Source organism: Nyctereutes procyonoides, unplaced genomic scaffold (genome assembly GCF_905146905.1).
Source record: "Nyctereutes procyonoides isolate TBG_1078 unplaced genomic scaffold, NYPRO_anot_genome, whole genome shotgun sequence".
Classification (NCBI taxonomy): Eukaryota; Metazoa; Chordata; class Mammalia; order Carnivora; family Canidae; genus Nyctereutes; species Nyctereutes procyonoides.
In genome coordinates, this window is record NW_026575160.1 from 19,913,865 (window position 1) to 19,936,734 (window position 22,870).

At 44.2% G+C, this 22,870-nt stretch overlaps 1 protein-coding gene across 1 annotated transcript in view; it reads left to right on the forward strand.

The window, feature by feature from the left end:
- Window positions 1–22,870, forward strand: part of BMPER (BMP binding endothelial regulator) — a 247,932-nt gene that overhangs the window by 219,420 nt on the left and 5,642 nt on the right. The window contains exon 14 of the mRNA XM_055314875.1: window positions 15,658–15,788. Within this exon, the coding sequence (XP_055170850.1) occupies window positions 15,658–15,788 (131 nt within the window). The remainder of the gene's footprint in view (window positions 1–15,657; window positions 15,789–22,870) is intronic.

Consider the following 22,870-nt stretch of genomic DNA (forward strand, 5'->3'; position numbering starts at 1 on the left):
AATGAAACAAAGCAACCTTTAAATTGATTTAGCAAAACACTTAGTTACTATTTCATGGTAGGCAAAACAATAATAAATCTTAAAGGAGGAATCTTCCCAGGACATTATGAAAAATAAAACTAGCATAAACTCATTGGTTGCTGTCAGCACTCATTTTTATGGTGTTTACATGAACATTGGTAACAGAGAATGAGATAATTTATTTGTGACTCTTGGCTGACGTTAGAACACATCAGTAGGGATCCTCAAGTCTGCCTGTAGCCATGGTGTTGCCTTTGTCTCACAAAAATAAAATTGCATTTTGTTTACTGGAAAATAAGGAATCCTCTTGGCTCGACATATGTCTCCTCTCTCCAGCGCCTGTTACACATTGTTAACCGGGTGCAGTGGTGTGCTGGAGCTGGCTTCAAGTGGCTCTCTAGGGGCATTTGCTAGAGTCTCTTCCCAACACCGTCTTAGTGATCAGGGATGTCATGCTGGTAGCCTCAAGCAGCTACAGTGGAAGAATTTATACCATAGAAATTGGCATAGGCTATACAAATCAGGGGTTCTCTTCTCCCCAACTCCCCAGGAGCCAGTTGTTAAACATTTACCACCCCTTCACTGCTTGGAAGTACAACCAGAAACTCAGCATGTTTAACTATAAACTCCTTGTCTCTCTTTCCACTCTTCCTTGCTGCCAGCCTCTTCCCCTTGCATTCTGTATTTGTTGACAGACTTTAAACCCAGGCTCAAATCTCCAGAAGCATCTGTGACCCTTCCTTTTATCCCTTTTGCCCTGACATGCAAATGTTTTCCAAATTCTACAGATTATACCTTCTCCTATCTCATAGTGCTTTATGTTTTCTCTCTGGCACCATTCTCCCCATCCACTCCCCTAATAATCCCTGGTTGTGTCTTTGTTTCTCTTGTAACCCCTGGTTGGGTCATCTTCAATAGGTGCTTGACTGTCCCCCACCCCACCATTTAATTCTCTATCTCCACCTCCTCCTGCCTACCTAACACATGATTATCGGCTCACTTTCCCGAGCTATGTTTTGTATTCTATCCCTTTTCTGCTCAAATCTCTCAATGACTCCTCTGATCTCCGAATAAGGTTCATGCCTCGTAGCTTAGCATACAAGGCAGTCCATTATATGAGCCTAACCTCCCTTTCTAGCAATTTCCTAAGACTTTTGTTACTCCTCTTGATGCTCAGGAATTTTCAAATGGCACACGTGTCATTTCAAACAAAGGTATTTCTAAAATCTGAGTTTTCTGAAAAACCCTTCCCTCCTCTTTGGGTAAAACCACCTCTTTCTTTTAAGAGGTAACTCAGATGAAGCCTCCTCCTTGAAATCTTTCCTAACTCCTCGCTCCCTCCCCTCCTTGCCAGAATAATCTCTCTCTCCTTGCACTCCCCTGGTAATACTGTACTGCTTTTTATAGCATTCATTGATTTACTCCTTTTATTACAATTTATTTTAGCACATTGTGTAGTTGGAGTAGAAACCCCATCTTTTTTATCTTTACCCCTAACTTGGGGGTGAACACAATGCCCTGCACAGCAGAGATTTGTTGAAAGAATAAATAAAAGGGAAAGAAGGTTTATGCTTAAATTGAATGCCCTTTAGCTGCTAGGTGTAAAGAAAATAAAAGCACAGGAAGTAAAAAAATGGTATAATAGGCATATTTCTGGAAGTTCCCCAAAAGTTAACTTTTAAGTGGAACATTTTTACTTTTTGTAATGTGTTTGAAGAGGATATCATATGGAGGCTGGAATAGAATAGAATAATTCCGCAATGTAACAGAAGGTAGAATCTGAACAAATGGGTGGAAGCTACAGAACACATTTTCATTTAATATATAAGAAAACTTCCTGAGAGATAGAAGGCTTAATTGTTTATCACAAGAATGATAATCCTAAAAAGCTACTGAGCTGTTGTCACGGACATGATGCAGATGTATGACCATCTGTCAGGGATGTTATAAAAGGAATTCCTGCAGCAAGTAGATGTTCACTAATCTCTTTTAAGACTCTTGAATCTCTGGTTCGGTGACTGTTTATGAGTTATCCAGCCTATTGTAGGATTTTTGAGCACTCACTGTCCTAAACCAAGATGGATTGCTACAGGGGTTGCTGTTAAGACTTTGACTATTCAGATGAGAGCATTAAAATATTTAGGAAGAAAGCATCTAGAAAATCCCCCCACCTTCCAAAAGAGTGGTTTCTAAATTTCGGGTCCTCTGAAGTGGGGGAAAATGGTTCCACCACTAATTTTAGATCATAAAATTAAGGTTTAAGGAAACTGCCATATTATTTTTTTTTTCTCCATGGAAGCCAAGGACCAATTTCTCCAGCACTAAATTTCTTCCTGATAAAAACTCTGGTTTAGTTTTATTTTAGTTCATTTGCCATGGGTCTCCAAGGTCATGGACTGAGAGAAAGTGGAACTCTTATTCTCCAAAGGTGGGAATCTTGTCTCTCATCTGGAGTTCTTCCTCACCTGGAAACACCATTTGCAAATTTCATTTAATTCTACCTCTTTCAGGGCAGCCCAGGTAGCTCTGGGGTTTAGCACTGGCTTCGGCCCAGGGCGTGATCCTGGGGACCTGGGATGGAGCCTGCCTCTCCCTCCACCTGTGTCTCTGCCTCCCTCTGTCTCTCATGAATAAATAAATAAAATCTTAAAAAAAATAATTCTACCCCCTTCATTGCTAGAGACTTGCATTGGGTCATTGATCGTCATCCAACTGCTGACTTAGAAGGTAGCCTTGATTTTTTTTTACCCCTTCCCCCACTCCGCTTTGTATAAGCAAAAGGACTTGTGAGTGTGTGTTTTTTCTTTTTCCAGGAACTTTTCTTCACGGATTTACTAGCAACTGTAAGTGAAGAGAAGGACAATCTTTCTTCTACATTCTTGACTCCATCTTTACCTATTTATCTTCATGACATTACTCTCCCAGTTACCTAACCCCTCCATCTCTTCAATTTCAACATTTTGACTTCTTTTTCCTTGGTGCCAAACATGTCCAAGTCTCTTTGATCCTAACAAACTGACATAAGTACAAATTCACACAGGAGTGCTCCACCCGGCTTCCCTGCATTGTCATTCATTTTCTCTCCTCCTCTTCACTACCAACCTACTGAAAGAATGGCCTTCTCTCAGTGCCTCACCTATTTCCCACCTTAATACTTTTGTCCCCACCCCATGAAACTATTCCTCCTGAGGCCATCAATGACTCCAAGTTACCTAACCCAGTGGCCTGTTTCCAGATCTTACTCCTCTTGGCCATTGGTCATACTTAAATCCATGGGATGCTCACTCCTCCTTGAACTTTTTCAGGTCATTGAACCAATTAATTCTCCTTGTCATCTTAGAATTCACTTTATCTGTACTTGACTATATAAACATTGACAAATGATTCATTCAGAAAAATAGCATCTTTGAGCATCTACTCTTGACCAGGGCTGGCCAAAGATGGTGAGCAAAACCTGCCCTCCCTGGAGTGTAGAGAGGTGGATGGAGTGAGGGATCCATCAGACAAGAACATAGTTGCAGGCTGTGACAAGGGCCACTCAGGAACACCAAGAGAATTAAATAGCAACCTCATCTAGCTTGGGGATCTCAGAAGCCCCCCTGAGAAAGCTGTTGGCCTGCATATTGAAGGAGGAGTACCTTCTAACCGGGAGAAAGGGGTGGAAGGAGCAGAGTGCGTTGTTTAGGCAGTGTGTTATAGGGCAGAGAGCGTGGACCTAGCTTTGCCACTTACTACCTGTGTAATATTAAACAAACAAACAAAAAACCTGCTTGACCTCTTTGGGTCTTAGTTCTCTCTTCTGCTAAAAATTTTGCAGTCAAAATTATATGTGCTTATCTATGCAACAGTCCCTGGCATACAGTAGGTACTGAGGGAAGGTTGCCTTACCCCACTTCTTCCACTTTTGTGGCTATGAATGTTCTGGGGCCTTGAAAGCAATATTCCCCATTGTTTTGCTTCTAGGAAATGGGCCTCACATTCCATCTTTCTGGGGCTTATATGAGGATGCTATCATTTGAGCAGAGGGTGGGAAGCTGCAAGAAGATGGTTGGTCCATGATGTTTATGGTTGGGGTTTGGGGAGTGGCTGGTCCCTGAACCTCTACTCTGTGATTTGCGAATGGCCACGTGCCATCCCCAACTGATGTGAGTGGGGTGGGCCCCCCAGGAAGGATACTTCTCTTAGATCTAGTTTTCCCCGTACGGTCAAACTGCGTAGAGTATGGAGTGCAAAAAATCCCATCCATGTGCAGTGATTGGATGTGAATACTGGTTTATTGGTGGAGCCAAAGGACTGGCAGATGCTTGATGAAAGGCACCCAGCATCTGAAAAAGTTCACCACAGCAGTGCATCCTCTGGGGGTGCGGCCACCACTGCTACCCTTTTATTAGCGCACGTAGCACAGAGTTTGTGGACTTGGCAGCCTTCCACTGCCTAATGTGGAAAAGGCCTCTGGAAGGGTTGGCCCTTTTAAAGCAGCTGGGCTGGTGGTGGCTGCTGCGTATGGCTGGGGTGTGGCCTCCAGATGCCAGATGCCTTCACTTTCATGGATCTTCCTTGCTGCCACTCGTGATCGCCAGTCCCAGTGACTGCCTCTCAGCAGGCGGCCGTGGTCTAGACCGGCACACCTGTCCTGTCACACTGGGCCACCAATGGCAAGATTTCACAGAGGACAGCTGGGGCTGGGAGTCCCCCAGGACGGAGCTGAGAGCAATGCCCACCCCCCACCCCCCCACCCCACCCCAGAATGAGAGGAAAAAAAACAAAGCACCACTTATGCATCCTTCTCACTTTGATCTGGAGCTGGGCAAAGATAGGAGACCCTGCTCTCTGCCTGGCTTCTGCCTCCAGCCTTCATGCCCCTGTGTGCATGAATTTCTCTCTCCCTTTTTTTTTATTTAAGATTTTATTTATTTATTCATGAGAGACACAGAGAGAGGCAGAGACACAGGCAGAGGGAGAAGCAGGCTCCATGCAGGGAGCCCAACGTGGGACTTGATCCTGGGTCTCCAGGATCACACCCTGGGCCGAAGGCAGATGCTTAACTGCTAAGCCACCCAGGAGTTTCCTTCTTTTTTTTTTTTAAGATTTTATTTATTTATTCATGAGAGAGAGAGAGAGGCAGAGACACAGGCAGAGGGAGAAGCAGGCTCCATGCAGGGAGCCCAATGTGAGACTCGATCCTGAGTCTCCAGGATCGGGCCCTGGGCTGAAGGCGGCACTAAACCACTGAGCTACCCGGACTGCCCAATTTCTCTCTCCTTCTTAACAATTGGACAGTCCGTTTTCTCACTTACTTGGCATGAGAACCCCATGAGAGGTGACATAAGGAAAACAGGCCTCGAAAGGGGAAAGACTGTCCCCAAAGTGACCCAGGTGGGCTTTCATGCAGGTGTGGGACTCCACAGGGCTTTTGGCCTCACCTTGCTGTCTCTGGCGACTCATCTCATGGGTGCACTTTCGTCTCCCCTGCTGTGCAGAGATGAACAGGGTGTAAGGAGGGACTCCCTCTCCAGTGCAGCCCTGCACCTACAGAAGCCCCAGATGGAGCCTTCTTGGTTGCACTGCCCGTGGCCTGCTAGTCTTGCCCTGTCCTCCTCATGACACAGTGAAAGTCCCAAGCTGAAGGCAGGGTCTTCTTTCCTTCCACATCCCCCACTGAGCCCAACCTGTTGTTTTGCATGCAGCAGACACTCCATTCATGTTTGTCGTGTTGAATGGAACAATTGCAAAGGGGATGTGTATCTATGTTGGGGATAGAAATAGAATGAGATGGGCTGGCCACAAAGAAGAGATTTTGAACATTTTTCTCAGCAAAGGGCCCCCTCTCATTCCTAGAAGGACTTCCCAAGTGTGAATATCACCTAGTTTTAGGGCTGGGCGAGTCCACATTTAGACACAGAGTCCTAGAATGCCAGGACTGCAGTGATTCTGCTGTTTTACTAATTGGGAAGCAGGAACGTGATGGAACATAGTCAACACGCTGGCACCTTTGGCCTCTGAATATGTCACCACCTCAGAGGTGGTACCTCCAACTTAGGTGAAGGGTCTGGGACTCTTTTGTAACTGAGATTCCTTGCAAAAACCAAGTAGGTCAAGCTAGATATGGTGCATAGGTAAAATGAGATTTTTATAAAAAACACAAAAGCTTAGGCTTTGCCCACTGATCCTCCGCCTCGCCTGCCCCCTAGCAGGGAGTGCCTCCAATATTCTATCCTCTGTGGCAGGTGCCCAGGGGGCTCTTAGATCCTGTGGGGTTGGAGTCCACCAACCAGCCCCACAGTTGTTTTACAGTGACCGTGACGGTGATTAATTGAACATGTTTAAGAGAAGAGTGATTGATTTTCTGACAAGCAGCCGTTTTTAATTACATTCTGCTTTATCAGCCAGCCTCCCTCCCCCTCCCCCTCCCCCTCCTCCAAAAGTGGAGTAAGAGGCAGATGCTGGAATCCGAATGAAGGTTACTTGGCACTCTAGCTCTCGGCCACTAGAGGGGGGTGGTGACCAGGCTTCCCCTTCCCCGCAGGCTTGCGAGACATCCCTGCCCCAACTGAAATAATGAGTTATCCCTCAGAGAGTGACAGCCCAGCAAATGTTTGCTAATCACGATTAGCTTCTCCCCCTCTGTGGAGCCAGTGTTTCATACTCGAGCGAAGATAGCTCTTTTTTTTTCCCCTAGAGGAGTATCTCGTGGTCACGTTACTGGTTATAGAATCTCTGGATCTGGCCCCTTTAACATCCCAGCTGGGCCTGGGCCGCATAGCAGGACGGTGCACACACCTTCTCCAACCCTAAGGCACAAGAATACTTGACTATGGGCATGGGGATGATATTCTCCGTATATGTATACGGTCTGATAGATGGTTTTATTGAGAGAGAAAACATTTTAGGCTCCAGAACGTGCATGATCGTTGTTTGGTCTCTGCCCAGAGCAAGTATGACGGACTCCCATTACGATTGGCGTCTATGGACAATCATAAGCATTGGTAGCTTTATTTTTTTATAATTTTTTAAAGATTTTATTTATTTATTCACAATAGACACACAGAGAGAGGAAGAGACATAGGCAGAGGGAAAAGTAGGCTCCATGCAGGGAGCCCGATGTGGGATTCGATCCTGGATCCCAGGATCATGCCCTGAGTGAAAGGCAGATGCTCAGCCTCTGAGCCACTCAGGCATCCCACATGGGTAGCTTTAAAGGAGGTCTCCATGCCTATGTGATTCCACAAAACAATCTCTAGCTTTAGGAAGGTGTCTCAGGCTGAGGACCATTTCTGGATCTCCTATGCCACCCTAGCTTCTGCTTTGCAGGTAATGGCATTTGCCTCCTGGGGAATTTAACCCTGGAGGGTTAAAGCCATCAGTATTTTTCAGTATCTGGGGAGTGTAAATTAGGGCAAAGTGTGGAGTCCCTAGGTTTTAAGTTGGAGCTACATGCAGATAAGTAGGCAACTGTATACCTAACAAGAACAGAGTGCAAGCAGTCCAAAAGGTTTGTTGTGAATAATTTTCGAAATGGCTTGGTAGGATTTTCCCTGTTACTTTGGTAGCTGGATTTTGATTCCTGTCAAGGCAGAAAGAGAGCAGTTGCAGACATAAGAGGCTGAGAACACATGAGGCTGATGGGGGAGCTCAGGAATGTAACTGAAGTCATTGTGGGCACGAGCACATTGACCAATCCTGCACGGTGCCATGTGTCACACCTAGAAGTTCAGGTTGGGGATTATGAGGGTTTCGATCCCTAGGAGAAAGAAATGTCTTAACAACAGGACCTGCCAGGCTGCTATGTGAGGAAACAAGGCCTTCAACAACAGGTTGTGTGACTGGCGGGCACTCTTTGTCTTGTCTCATTTTTAAATATTGGAGGTTGGACCACGTGACCATCAACTTTGAGACCTGGTGATTTGGAAGCTCTGTGCTTTATTCAAAACTCCTCCTTTTACCTGCTAGTTCGTTTCCCTCATTCTGTAATGAAGCAAAATTCCACACATCCTTCAAGACCCAGCTCCCATGTCTTTCCTACTGTGTGAAGCCTTCTGGACTTAGTCCTCAGTATCCCATTTGCACTGACATCCTGACATAATAGCCTTTATGTGTCACTTGGAGTTTGAAGGTGTGTCCATCTCTATTCATGTCTGTGCCTGAGTCAATACCACAAACAAAAGGGGCTCAATGAATTCATTTTTCTTCACACTTAGGAGTGGGCTAAAGGTCTAATGTATGTGTGTCTGGGGGGGAAGGGGGTTCTCATGAGGCTGGATTGCAGATAAGTTCAGTATCTACAACCAGAGAAACAGCTAGACTCCCAGATTCTCCTGCCCCATCTCCTTAGATCGAGTTTGTGAAATAAGCTCATCCAGAAATATCTAGCCTTGCTGTGCTGTCCTGGAAACCTAGGCAACCATACAGCCAACATTTAAGCCAATATTTGATATCAAACATTCTCAGCAATATTTAAGCCACTATGGTGCCAAACTGTGGCTGGCCCAGGAAGGATCTGGAGGGAGCAGCAAGGACTCCCTGCTGGCTGGCTCTGCATGTTTGCCGCACCCTGATTAACAACTCAATAAAGCAACCTCAGGTTTCTCATTATTGAATCTTTTGGCCCAATTTTTTTATGCCAATATGCTAGGTTGTGTGTGTGTGTGTGCGTGCGTGTGTGTGTGTGTGTGTGTGTGTGTGTGTGTGTGTGTGTGAATTGATGAGGATGCCCTTATAGTATTGAGAAGAGCAGAGGAAGCCACTACTGAGTTAGGGATGAAGTTATTTTCTTAGGTCTAATGTGACATGGCTATGGCTTCTTATGGCTACTACCCATAGTTATTTCAGGTCAATTCAGGTTAGGGAGGTCAGGGCAGAATTTCAAGGATTGAAGTGTAAGTGAATTTTTTAATAGTCTCTTGGTAGTTAAACACATGTCTGTCCACCCAGCCAGGACTGCCTCCGGAACCCTCTCCCTTCCCCATTTCCCACTGATGCCCAGGCACTTAACTAGCCTGAGATGCTTTCACTTGCTTCTGTGAACTTCCTAGATACATGGAGCAAGGAAAGCCACATGAACCCAGTGTGGTTTTCTAGTCATCTTCTGGACATAGCAACATTTTACTATTGCTCTCAGGAAAGCCGACTTCCAAATAGAACAACATAGTACGGCCAAAGACCCTTCCTGGTGGCAGAGGGGAAAGCCAAAGCTCTACCTCTGGCTCCCAGATGCGGCTGGCTGCTGTCACTCCTGGCTTGCCCTTCTGTTCCCCCAGAAGCAGTGTGGAGAGTTCCCAGTGGTTAATTTTTCTGTCCTTCAAAACTCTGTTTGGGTAGCAAACGCATGAACACTTACCTCTCCCTGACAGGGGTGGCCTTCATGCCAGAAAAAGCAGAGGGAAAGCCACTCGGTATGCTGTTGCTAGGAAGCAGAGCGATGTTTGATGTTTTGATTTTAGCAGTATTGGAGGCTTGCCTTTTTAATAACACGAAGAGCTATAGGTTGGTCTTACGATATTGAGTATGTGCTTTTCTGAAAATGTGTTATTAAAGTAGACTTCTCTGATCAGATCCTTTATTCTGCTGTTCATTAAATTACAAAGAAAATCCCCTAGGATGCAGGAGAGGGGTGTAAAAAGTTCAAAATGAGAATGAATGGTTCCCAAAGGAAGCAGCTTAGTTCAGAGGTTGCTGTGGGGAGCAGCCCTGGGGCTGTGGCCACTTCAGGCCTTGGCCGGGGAGGAGCAGCAAGGATAGAGTTCGCACTCTAGGTATCAGGGTCCAATCGTGGCTCCAGGGAAGCCGGGCAAAAGTCATCAGGCCATCCTCCTTCAGGCTCTTTTGATGATTCACCATATTTACTGAGCTGTGTGTTCAAGGTACCTTGCTTGGCTGGGTGAACAAGATACAAGTTCCCCTTTCTCAAACAGACAAAGAGTAATTAGGATTCAATTAGGATTCACAGAGTCTGTGCCAGGATAAAGAAGTAGAAGGGATAGGACCCAGTAGGAGGGGGCTGACTTTTCCCAGTCTGGTCAGGGAGCATCGTGGAGGAGTTTTAACTGAGCCTTAAAGGATAGACATCACATTCTTCCAGTGGAAAAGACGAAGCACAGTCAAGGCAGGAATGGCAAGGTGGAAGGAAGCCTGAGGGGTAAGGAAACGTTCCCTACAACTGGGTAAAAGAATGTGAGTAGGGAAGAAAAAGGGAGATCTAGATCGCTAGCGATGATGAATTTGAGCTTTCTCTGTAAGTGCCCAGTAGGAGCCGGAGTGAGCCTGATTCTGACCTCACAGCATCTATACATCTCTCCGGGAAGAACAGGAATGGTTTCCCAACGCAGATGGAGCTGCGCTCCTGCTTCATACCGCCATCCAGTAGAACTTCCTGCAGTGATGGAGCTTGTGTAACTCAGCACTGTCCAGGATGGTGGCCCCCAGCCACATGGGGTCATTGAACACTTGAAATGTGGCCAGTGTGACTGAAGGAACGGAACTTAACGTTTTATTTAATTGTGATTAATTGAAATTTCCATGTACACAGTTCCACGTGGCTAGTGGCTTCTTTCTAGAGCTCTGCAGGAGACAGCGGCTGTAACCTAATGGAGGGGAGAAGATGATGGGGGCTCCCCTGCAGATAAATTGTGATCAGTTGGGTTCCAGGGAGGGAGCTGACCCCACCTGATACCTCACCATGGTATCAGTACCATGTTGCACGCAGTGAGGAGAGGGCTTCAAAGAGTCTTATTGAGACATGATACCCATACAGGAGATGATTAGAGAAGGGGGGTGGGCAGCTGGTATGTGATGAAGTGCTTCCCAGCCCGGCACCAGCTGGGGGGACCCTGAGGTAGCTCTTGGCATCCTCTTTCCATATCACTGCAGTGCGCAGCTCTGTGAGCCCCAAGGAACAAGAATCCTGCCTGTACCTCTCTGCTGTCAGGAAAGGTGCCAGGAGCAGGGTGGATAAATCAGAGAACATCATTTCCAGATACATTCCTAAGCTCTTGTGACAGAAGAATGCTTTAAGGGGCTCCATAGGCAGGCGATGTTTCTGTCTTACCTGTAGAGCTTTCCTGGAAGAGCTCTATTGTAGTGCAGCCTGAGTTTTCCCACTGGAGCAATGGGCGCCTGTGTTTCCTGAGCAGGAACTCAACGGCGAACAGAACATAACTGTGACAGGATAATGACATGAAAGCAGAGAAACCATAGCCGTAAATCTTACTAATGGCTAAAAGTGGTAAAATTCTCCTACATGTTCTATAAAATGAATATAAATGTGCAGTATCAGGGCATACTGACTAAGGAAAGAACAACAGGTTTCCATTACCACATAAAAATTCAACTCCGTTCTGTCATAAATTAGATTTTTTTTCTCATACTGAACTATTAAGTGTGATCAACACAAATTGGACACTTGAATAACAATAGCTTTCACCCCTCCCCGAAATTTGAAGTGCATTTGAGGATGCTTTTACTTTACTCTTAATAAGTTCCCTTTTTCTTAATAAATTCCTTCCAGCAGAAGTGTACCTAATTATCCCATTATCCGTCCCAACCATCTGGATGTCAAGTCCATAGCATCAGCTGACCGATGAGGTGGGAGTCTGAGGATAATACACCATGAATAAAATGAAAGCCTGTGTCAGGAGGCCTCAGATACACAGATTGGAAAACTGTAGCTGGAGAAATATTTAATAACTGAGACCTCCAAAGGGATATTTTAATTTCCTCCCATTCTTTATTCTTTTCTCGTTCTCGTCCCTACATTCTGATTGAAATACTAACATGTCTCATGTTACTCTTTTTGTCGATTTAAAAATACACCGATTTTATCTTTTTAGAAAAGTGATATGTGTTTACTGCAGAAAGCACAGATACGAAGACGATAAGAAGAGCCACAGTTCTATCACCAAGAGTTGACCGCTGTGAATATTTGGGCATATCAATTCTCAGTTATTTTTGTCTTCTTATGTGTGACCACACAGTAGCGAAACAGTTTTGCTCTTTTTCAATCAATCCTGCCTGAATGTTTCCTCATATTCTACAAAATGTCATTGCAATGTCTGCAGGACATAAAGGTCACCTAGCTGTAGCTCAGTAGGCCCTTGTTCTAGGCAATTCAGGTTATCCCTCTGCCTTCTTTTTCATTTTAAATAACATTGTGATGAAAACCCCTGCACGTAGAGTCTTCCATCCACATGCATTCCTATTTTCTTGGGTGTGAAATTTCCCTGCCAAAGAAAGAAGCTTCCTTAGGGTTATTTATAAGCACTGCCCAGTTGCTCCCTAGAAAGCTCTTCTGATGCAGTCGTTATTATTTGTATGGGTGTGGAGATGAAAGACCTGAATTATAGTCCTGGTTTTGCAGTTCAGATCTGCAGTCAGCTACGCGACCTTGAGCAACCTACTGCCTCCAAGCTCCAATTCCCCAAAAGTTAAGTGGGTCAGTCATTTTTTTTAAGGTCAGTCATTTTTTTTTAAGGTTTTATATTCATGAGAGACACAGAGGGAGAGGCAGAGACACAGGCAGAGGGAGAAGTAGGCTCCATGCAGGGAGCCCGATGAGGGACTCGACCCCAGGACCCCGGGATCACACCCTGAGCTGAAGGCAGACCTTCAACCTCAGAGCCCTCTGGGTGTCCCAAGTGGGCTAGTAATTAAGACCTGCCTCCCACCCCATTGCTTTGTGAGATAGGCCACAGAAAAGCTGACGGTGGCAAAATGCCCAATGTAAGAACTAACATTTGTGCACTCTGCCAAGCAGAGGAGGGACCCTCTCTTTCCTCATTCTCTCACAAACCCTGGGTCCGATTTTGTGTAAAAATCATCAACTTGACAAGGGGGGATAAAAGACATCTTGTAGTTTTAACTTCTGTGGCCAAACACATCTCTTAAGCCTCTAAATATATGCGAAATACTTCAAGCGGAGGAGGAGGGTGGCTTTGACAAATGGCTTTTCCTCCAGTGTTGTTCCTCGTGAGTGCCAAGTAATAGAATGAGCCCCGATCTTCCTTCGTTGTAAAGGGCAGCTAGAAGGAGCCCGGATCTTCCTTCGTTGTAAAGGGCAGCTACGCTGCTGGCTGTGGCCTGAGTGCCCCGGGGCCTGTCGTGGAGGTGGAGCGTGCAAACCGCAGTGGCTGTTAAATGTGAGCTTACACGTTCCCCGTGAGCTCACGGCCTTCCCCCCCCCCCCCGCCCCAGTCTCGGTGAATTGGATTTAGCCGATCACAGTTTATTTTGAATCGTGTACATAGCTTCCTAAGACGGCCAGCAGCAAGGAAGGGGAGGGAAAGCAAACATTCCCCAAGGACTCACCCACGCTGATCGCCTTCTGTTTGCTGTCCACGCAGTTTCACAGCGTCGCAAGAGACGGTCTTTGGCCCGAAGGCCTGGTGTCCTCTTGTGGAGCCCACCTCCTCCCCACACAGTGCATCAGGGCCCAGGCATTGGCACCTGTGTGGGCCAGGAAGGAGGGACACTGCAGTCCCCCAGGGGAGCCCCATGGAGGTGAGGTCACAGACTTCGCTGTGAAGTCTGAGCGGGAGTGTGCAGGGTAAGGGTTGGTCTGAAGTGGAAATCAAAACCGCCAAGGCAGTGGTCTTGAAGGGTGTTCCTCCTAGATACTTCCAGGCCCTTTTAAGAACAGCCTTTCCCTGCCTTTTCTCCAAAGCCTGGGGGCTCTGCACGGAATTAGACACAGCCTGGTGTTTGGTACTGGAAAGGGTTGGCTGGTGAGCATGATTTCATAAGATTTCTGTAATGCAAGGTGTGGGGAGGTATGAAGAAGTGCAGTCTTGGGGTGCCTGGGGGGCTCAGTCAGTTGAGGGGCTCTTGATTTGGGCTCAGGTCGGGAACTCAGGGTCCTGGGATGGAGCCCCACTCGTGCTCTGGACTCAATGCGGAGTCTGCTTCTCCATCTCCCTCTGTTCCTCCCCACCCCACTGTCCCTCTCTCTATTTCTAAAATAAATGAAATATTTTTTTAAAAAAGAAATACAGTCTTTATTATTACAGAGAGGAGATAGATCCATTTTTCTGTCCCGTATCAGTCATCAAATAATTTTCTGTCTTAAGTATCAGTCATCAGATAATTTCTCACTTGATGACACAGAGGAGGCTTGTTAGGTTTCAGTTCTATTGCTCTTTTGTCCCTGTTAGTTCATATTTCCAAGGCTGTGTTCTTGAGGATTGGGCTGTAATAACTTTGCGGGTACCCGGGGAGTCTATTGATTCTTTAATATGGTTTCTGCATTTAATTCCTGTTCAAAGCAGGTGGTGCATCAGCCTTTACACAGAGCTAGCTGTCCACTCTCTGTAATCAGATGTGTACACACATCCCACGCCAAGAGAAAGTGCTGGCATATTCACAGTGGATTATCACATCCTGGTCACTTTTCATCTGTGCTGTTCGTAATCTTGAATATTAGTATTCTTTGTTTTTTGCTTTCAGCCTTGATTAGATTCTGTAAGGAAGAGGTGTTGCTGAACAAGGGTGTGAAAAAAAATGAGTAGTTTCACGTTCTTAATCTTGAGGGCCTCTTGCATAAATGTTAAGTCCAAAACTATTAGGGAGTGAGCTTGCTGGAAGAAGAAAAGGAAGACAAGCCTATGGCATAACAGGAAGAGCATGCATCTGGGGGGATGTAATTTAATTCACTTTTTTGCCACTTTTTAATGTGACTTTGGGCCCATCTATTCATTTGTGAAATGACCTCTTTATTTATAAAATAGGGACGGTGCTTTGTCCTATTTAGCGCTCAGTGACAGACTGCCTGTGGAAGCACTTTGTCAGTGGCAATATGGCATGCCAGTGTAAGGTCATTACTGTGTCTTTGAGGTCAACGTGTTTGAAAATTTGTTAGTTTACATTTAAGCCCGTTTCAGTTCTCCTTATGTCCTGGCCCATCATTTCTGTATTTAAACTTAAGCAATGAAGACCTTGGCTCAATCTTCTTTATTTTTCAGTCTAATTAGGAGTCTGAATGTTTTGTTTTATTTAGAATTTGTCACCCCATGTTCTAAAGAATGAGGTTCACTGTCTCTCAAAAAACTAAAATTCTAAGCTACCAGAAAAGTGAATTTTAATTGTATGTCTTCAGAAAGCCCTGGGATTTTATACTTTCATTAGGTTGGCCACTATTTTGGTCACATTTTGGTAGAAACTATGATTCTTGTATCAGAGCTGTTCACAAAATGGCAGTACCTTGAATGGTGACTATAGCCCAAGAACTACCTTTCCAACATGGTAACCGCTGGGTATATTGATTATTTGCGTCTAAGTTAATTAAAATGAAATAAAAAAATGGTTCCTCACACACACTAGATGTATTTCAAGTGCTCAATAGCCAGATATGAGTAGTGGAGACTGCTTTGGACGGTGGAGGTTGTAGAACATTCCCATCATTACAGAAAGTTCTATTGGATAGTCCTTCTCTAGAAGTAAGGGAACTTAAGATCACATTGTTCAGAGATACCCAGTAGGGTTTCATACAGGAATTTTATGCCATTTTTAGATTTCCAACTTAATATAGCAAACTTTAATGGCCAATCAAGGTTTGCCATCCACCCACCCAACCCTTTCTGCAAGTCACATTTAACGTGTGTGATAATTTGATATTTTTACATGTTTATTTCTTTCTGTTGGGTTCCTTAGGTCCTGTGTGACAGACATGTGTGAATGTCCAGTCCATAAAAACTGTTACTGCGAATCATTTCTGGCATATACTCGGGCCTGCCAGAGAGAGGGCATCAGTGTCCACTGGGAGCCTCAGCAGAACTGTGCAGGTGAGAAATTCCTGGTGGATCCATCCATCAGAAATTCACTACAACTCCTAAAATTGCAATAGAAGAGACTTGTTGATGTGAGTGGTCACATCCCCCCTTGGCCAAGGGGAAATTCCATTAATAGTTCAACTGGATTGCAACTTGATAAAACACAAGGGCTTCCCACTAGGCAGGATAGAAAGCACTTAAGAGAAATTCTTTGTGACAAGCACATTTGAACAATTTAAGGATTTCCACTGTTGCAAAATCTTCCCAACCTCAAGCTACCAGCTGGATGTACTTAGCACATGGACAATCACAGCTGTGGCTTAGGTTATGTGTGGGGCAAAGAAGATTCATGATGATTACAGTCATTTAAGGTCTTCAGGATAAGTGTGATTTTTTTTTTGAAAGAGAAAGATTGTTAAACCCTCGCAGAATGTTCATTTGCCTCAGAGAGATAGATTTCTGTATACCTTGTTAATAGCTCTTTGATCTCAGGCAAGTTAATTAGCTTATTGGATATCCGTAAAATGGACTTCTTTGTTGAGTAAAGAAATATTTCTTGCCAAGTGGCTAAGTGCTGGGCATTGTGCTGAGCACAGTGGGTACTCTGGTGACTCCAAGAGAGGTGCCGACTTTCCAAAAGGAGAACCAGACAAAAATAGTAACTCTACAACAAATGCTTGCTAAGTACGTTGTGATGAAGGAAACAAATAAGGCAGAGCAATAGAAAACAAATGGCTACTTAGGTGGAAATGAGAGAAAGCTTTTCTGTGGCTGTAATATTTCAGCTGAGTCTTAAAGGGTCGAAGGGAGTCAGGGCAAGCATTCTCGGCAGAAGCAACATATTTGATGGCCATAAAGTAGGAATAAGATAGCATGCTCTTGAACTGGTGGGCAAGGGAAAGAGGGCCATAAAATGAGGGTGGAGTAGAAGCAGGAGCTGGATCATGCAGGGCTTTTGAGGTCTTGGGAAAATGGGTAGCCTTTATTCTAAGAGGAGTGGGAGCCACTGCTGGGCTTTAAGCAAGCCTCTTTCTGCTTTCCAAAGATTACCCTGTGTCCAGGCTACTGTGGAGAGAATAGATGGGCTGGGGCAGGATCGAAAGCAGGTGACCAGGCAGGAGGCTGTTGCAGTAGTGGCAAACAGTGGTGGCTTGGATTAAGATGGAGGCAGTGAGTGTATGGGGAAAGAAGAAGAGAGATTCCTGCTATATTTTGGAATTTTGCAATAATATCTATTACACAGGGTGATAAGTATGTTATATATATGTGTGTACATATATATATGAAACATCTGGAAGTGTCCAACTCATAAAAACAGCTGCTGCTATTTAGATTTGAAGATGAGATGACTGAGTATCACTTACTTCAAGGGTTGGCAGACATTTTTCTGAAAAGGGCCAGATTTGCCTGGAATGAAGAGACCAGAGTTTGCCCTAATTCTACGCTGATCCTCATAACCTTAGCTCTCATATTAGGAAAGCAGCAGTTCATGGCACTGCTAACTCTAGAGTGCCTATATTGGTGGAGGGCACGAGTGGTCATCTGGTGGGATGAGGGGTCAAGAAGAATGGCGTTGAAGCTGTGTGTTCAGTGCATGGCCGTCTTGTTTACTTTGACCAGTGGGTCTGAATCTGGTTGAACCCTGGAATCACTAAGGAGTTTAAAAAATGAACCAGAAACCTATGCCTGGGCCCCCTGCCAAGATATCCTGCTTTAACTGGTCTTGTGTAGCTTTTAAAACTTTTCAGGTGCAGGGCGCCTGGGTGGTGCAGTCTGTTAAGCATCTGACTCGGTTTTGGCTCAGGTTATGATCTCAGGGTCCTGGGACTGAGTCTCGCATCAGGCTCCATACTCAGCATGGAATCTGCTTGAGATTCTCTTCCCCTTTACTCACCCCCACAACATGTTCTCTCTCTCACTCTCTCTCTCAAATAAACAAATAAAATCATAAACAAACAGACAAACTGCTCAGGTGATTCTGAACTGCAGCCAGAGTTGAAACCACTGAATTCATTTTTATGCCTATTTGAGTGGCTTTTAGGGAGTAGGATGACACGTATTTTGGGGTTACTATAACTTCTCCAAGCTGCCCCTCAATAAGATCACTAGTCTGTGTCCTTGAAAAGCACCAAGCCCTTTTACTTCCTTCTGACTTTTCTTTTGGAATTTGCTCTGTCCTCTGCAAACTCAGATCTTTGTATCTGAGTTTACTTTCCATAGCAAGAGTGCCTCTCTATCAATGCCACCTTTCTCAAGGGAGTATTGATTTGATAAAAATAACATAGTAATGCCAGCAGACCGGAGGAGGTCCTGCAGCACCAACCAAGAAGGTCCTTGGCTTCACGCAGGATGGAAAGCAAACATGAGCCAGCAGGAAGTGAGAGCAGAGTTTATTAAAGACATAGAGTGAGCAGATACAGAGCATCTGGGAGACTCGGAAAGGAATTGGAGAATGAGTCTCATCTTTGCGCAGGGTCTGGAGTCTTTACTGACAATTGTGGTCTGGTGCCCATGTCCCCTCAGGCATATAGGAACTGGTCAGAATGAGGACATGGTCTAGGTATCTGTCATAAGTCACTTATTTCCTGGAGCCAGGATATCTTGGCATCCTCCAGATGTCTAGTGCTAGTGGTCTGGAATATGCACATGATGACCTCGCCCCGTCATTCCTTAGATATTATCTATTGTGCTGGAAGACTCCAAAGAAATCATTAACTCCTCATCTCTTACAAGGAGTATTTACTTAAGACATGTAGTGTGAGGGTTCAGGTCCTAGCAAGAATAGAAGCAGGAAAACAGGGTCACTGCGTGGTTCAGCTGGTGAAGCATCTGCCTTTGGCTCAGGTCATGATCTAAGGGCTCCCTGCTCAGCAAGGAATCAGCTTCCCCTTCTCTCTCCCTCTGCCCCTCCAGCCCCTGCTTGTGTGCTCTCTGTCTCAAATACATAAATAAAATTTTTTAAAAAAAATGAAGCAGGAAAGGGAGCAAAACGTAGATTTTTATGAAGTCCTTCACTTTCCCTATCTCATTTGTACAGTGTGGCTAAGGCTCCTACAAAGTAGGACGGAATGGCTTACCTCTCACCCAATGCACCAGTGTGGGGTAGCATAGTAAAGGTGATGTTTTTGAGGGACCAGTCTTTTCTGTGCATCTTGAATACTCCTAGTTCTCTTTCTCTACTTTGAGTCTCCCTTCCCTTGAATCTACCAGAAAATGGATAAGATCTATGGAGGCAAGCTCCATCCATCCATCCTCTGTGATTTAGAGCTCTGCAGAATCTTTTAAACTTTATTAGCTGTGGTGGTGTTGTGGTAAGGCTCATGTTAGATACACAGCATACGAATACTCTCTTCCTGGCCCGGAGCTATATTTAGCATCATCTGAGTGCACACACTGCATTTGAGGACTATGCATTTCCCCCAGCATCCCGATTTCAGGGACTGAATCTTCGGAGCTAAAATTTCTTTTTTAATGGACAAGGAATATGGCCCTTGAAAGGTTCCATTTACCACTTAAAATTAATGGAGCCATCTGAGTGAAGTATTACTCTGTTCAGTTGCAGGGGAAACTTTACACACACACACACACACACGATGAGCTTCCGCAGATTGACGGTTGGTATATGAAGAATAAATTTACAGCGACACGCAGCATCTTTCAGTAGATACATTTCCAAATGATCGGAATAGTGAAGACCGTAAGAATACTCTTTACTTATTTTTAGCTCCCAGATCTTTCGACTTATGACAGCACTTAAGGCCACTTAATATAGAGAAGAGAAATTTTCCAGCATAAAAAGCTTGGAAGTTGAACAGAGAAGAAGCCAGCCAGGCAGGCAACTCTGAATGAGCAAGTGACATTTCCAAGGCAGGTGGATTTTCGCAGGACCATGACTACCAGCACTAACTATATGCCCACCTCGTGTGGCAGAAAGAGCTGATGGAACTCAGGTTTAGCATGTGAATTACTGAAATACAATACACTATGCAAAGGGCCATCATGAAGGTCTAAGATAAAAGTTTAATAATGACCATTTATATTAATATTCACTATTTTCTAAGCACTTCCTTTGCCCCAAAGTCTACACTAGCACTTTTATGACATTTTATCTTGTTAAATCTGCATCGTAGTCTATGTGGTAACATTCTATTACCCACATTTTACTGATAAGGACATTGAGGTGTAGAATATTTAAGTGATGTGCTGCAAGTCACAGAGCTAGAAAATGAGTATGTTGGGAATGAAAACCGAAGTCAATTTTGCCTTACAGCCTCTGTTGTTAATCATTATGCAAACAGACCAACAAGAACATTGTGGAAAAACATATTTGAAAGTGAATATATATTTATCTGTATATTTACATAAGTATTAATGAATTTATTCAAGTATTTGTTATGTAGATCTTTCCAATTTCTATTCATTTGTGTCTTATCACTGATGGTTGTCACTTGGCTCTGACTAGGACTTGCTATGATGTCTCCCTCTTCCTCCTCCATGGTACTTTGCTCTCATGATCTAATATGGTACCTCTTGCATATAATTAAGAATCTGTTTACATGTCACCTTCACCTGTTTGGTTGTATGCCAGCTTCCTGTAATTGGAGATCAGAGATGATATCTTATTCACATTTGATTCTCTGGCCTAAGAGAATGCCTACCACATGGGAGACACATGGGAGAGGTTTATTAATTTGAATTAAAATGGAAGTGCTTTTGTTCAATGAGAAAAGATCCCTTTTTTCTTTTCTAGTAGTTCCACATTTTCTTTTTCTTTTTTTTTAAAGATGTATTTCATTTATTTATTTATTTATTTATTTATTTATTTATTTATTTATTTATTTATGATAGTCACAGAGAGAGAGAGAGAGACAGAGGCAGAGACACAGGCAGAGGGAGAAGCAGGCTCCATGCACCCGGAGCCCGACGTGGGACTCGATCCCGGGCCTCCAGGATCGCACCCTGGGCCAAAGGCAGGCGCCAAACCGCTGTGCCACCCAGGGATCCCAGTTCCACATTTTCTATGTTCTACTTTCTAGCTATAGATTGTGAGGGAAGTAATCAGTGTTCAGTTAGTCAAGGGTGAAATGACACAGCAGAGCATCCATAAGTTAAGTGGTAGAGCTAGAAGGAAGAATTGAGAGCTCAGAGGGTAGAAGAGACATGTCTTTCATGTCTGAGAGAATATGGGGAAAGGAGAGAACATGGATGGGAAAGAGGAGATTCTATGGAGTTTTCATACTACAATGGATCTTTGCAAGGTTTAAAGGGAAGCAAAGTATCTGGAGGGTAAAGTGAGTTCAAAGAGGCTTTCTGGAAGCAGCTGAGTGGAAAATGAACTCAAGGCCAGCCAAATGTAATCCACACTGGGAAATGAGATGATGGATTGAGCATCATTAAGATTAAATCATCATCCAACAGGCACTAACATTTATTAAGCTGCTCCTCTGTGCTTGGCCCTGTGCCAGAACCTTGGGTCATGGTAGACAAGGACTCTCTGCCCACAGGAGCCAGGGCCTCAGCAGTTCACTCTTTTCAACCATGGTTACCAATGACAAGCACCCCTGGAACTGTTAAAAATCTATAGCTACTTGGGTCCCACTGTAGTAGAGTTGGAGCAAAGATCTTTAGGGAATGGGGCTGAGGAATAATATCTTTTAAAAGATCTTCAAGGGACTCGTAAAAGCATCTCTGATTAAGAACTACAGCTGTACTAGGACTGAGGATTAAAACAAACAAATAACTGTGGGTTGCAGAGGGAGGGGAAGGATGTTCTGGGGGAGATCCAGGAAGCTACTTGGAGAAGGTGCCATTTGAATTAAGATTTGGGAAATATTGAGATTTGGAAGAGAATCAGAACTAGAAATTGGAGATGACACTGTATAATTTAGAGAGAGAGAAAGAGAGAGAAGACAAGGCAATGTAAGGAGAAGAGTCTTGGAGGTCACTCAAACATTTAATGCCAGGAGAGTAGGCAAAGAAGTCCAAGAAAGAAGGTGTCCTCAGGGTGTTAGCAGAAGAAACTGGGGAATTCAGGGTCATAAGATAAAGTGGACAACAAGGCCAAATATTTTGTGGAGAGGTTATGGAGAATGGGGATTACCAATGTATCAGTGGATATAGTGATTTCCAAAAATTTTGGTGAGAACTGCTTCAGTAAAGTGGTAGGGGAGAAAGACAAAGTCACTGATGTCAATTAATTGCAGAGGAATTGGATAAAATGACTGTAAACTCTTTTATGAGGTTTAAAGGTAAAAGGAAAAAGCAAATAAGTCTGATACGTTAAGGAATCTTTTTTGTCAAGGATTAGTGTTGATCTGAAATGTTTGTAATATTTAGAAGATGGAGCCAACAGAGAAGAAGATAAATGTGCAACAAGAAGGAGAACTAATAGAGCAAGTTCCTGGAGGAGATGGGTCAGAAAATAGGAATGGCAAATCAAGGGTGGGTGGAGATGTGGAGGAGAGGCAGTAGGGAGACAAGTTAAGGGTGCTTGTGTAGATGACCTAAATCCATCAACAAGGGAGGATGGTTACTCTGAGACTGCAGAAGAGCTCCAGTAGGGTTTTAGGTGGAAGATGATGGGAAACAGTAGGAGCTTCCATTGTGCACTTACTTCCACTTTGGAAATAGTTGCTTTCTCATTTGCTAAAAAAGACATGAGTCTCTGCAGTGACTGAAGCATGAGTGTGAGAGTTATTTATAGAATGAGTTCTCGATCTGACTGCATATGAAAATTACCTGGGCAAGGTTTTTTTTTGTTTTTGATTTTGTTTTTTTTGTTTTGTTTTGTTTTGTTTTGTTGGTGGTGGTGGTGGGGTAGGATGTCAGGCATCAGGAAGTTCCCTGATGATACTAATTTTCAGTTTTGAATACCATTGGTATATAGAAACATAACACATGGATATAGTTATTATGTGTGAATATTGTATTCAGCTAGGATGTGTTCATATTATTAGGCAAAACAATGTATAGAGTATTCTGTTAGCCACTGAAAAGAGAAAAAAAAACTTTGAAGGGATCTGTCAAAAGCCAAAAGATTATCAGAAAGGCAAGCAAGATTTAAAGGAAGGGTTATGTCGCTCTACTCACTCTCT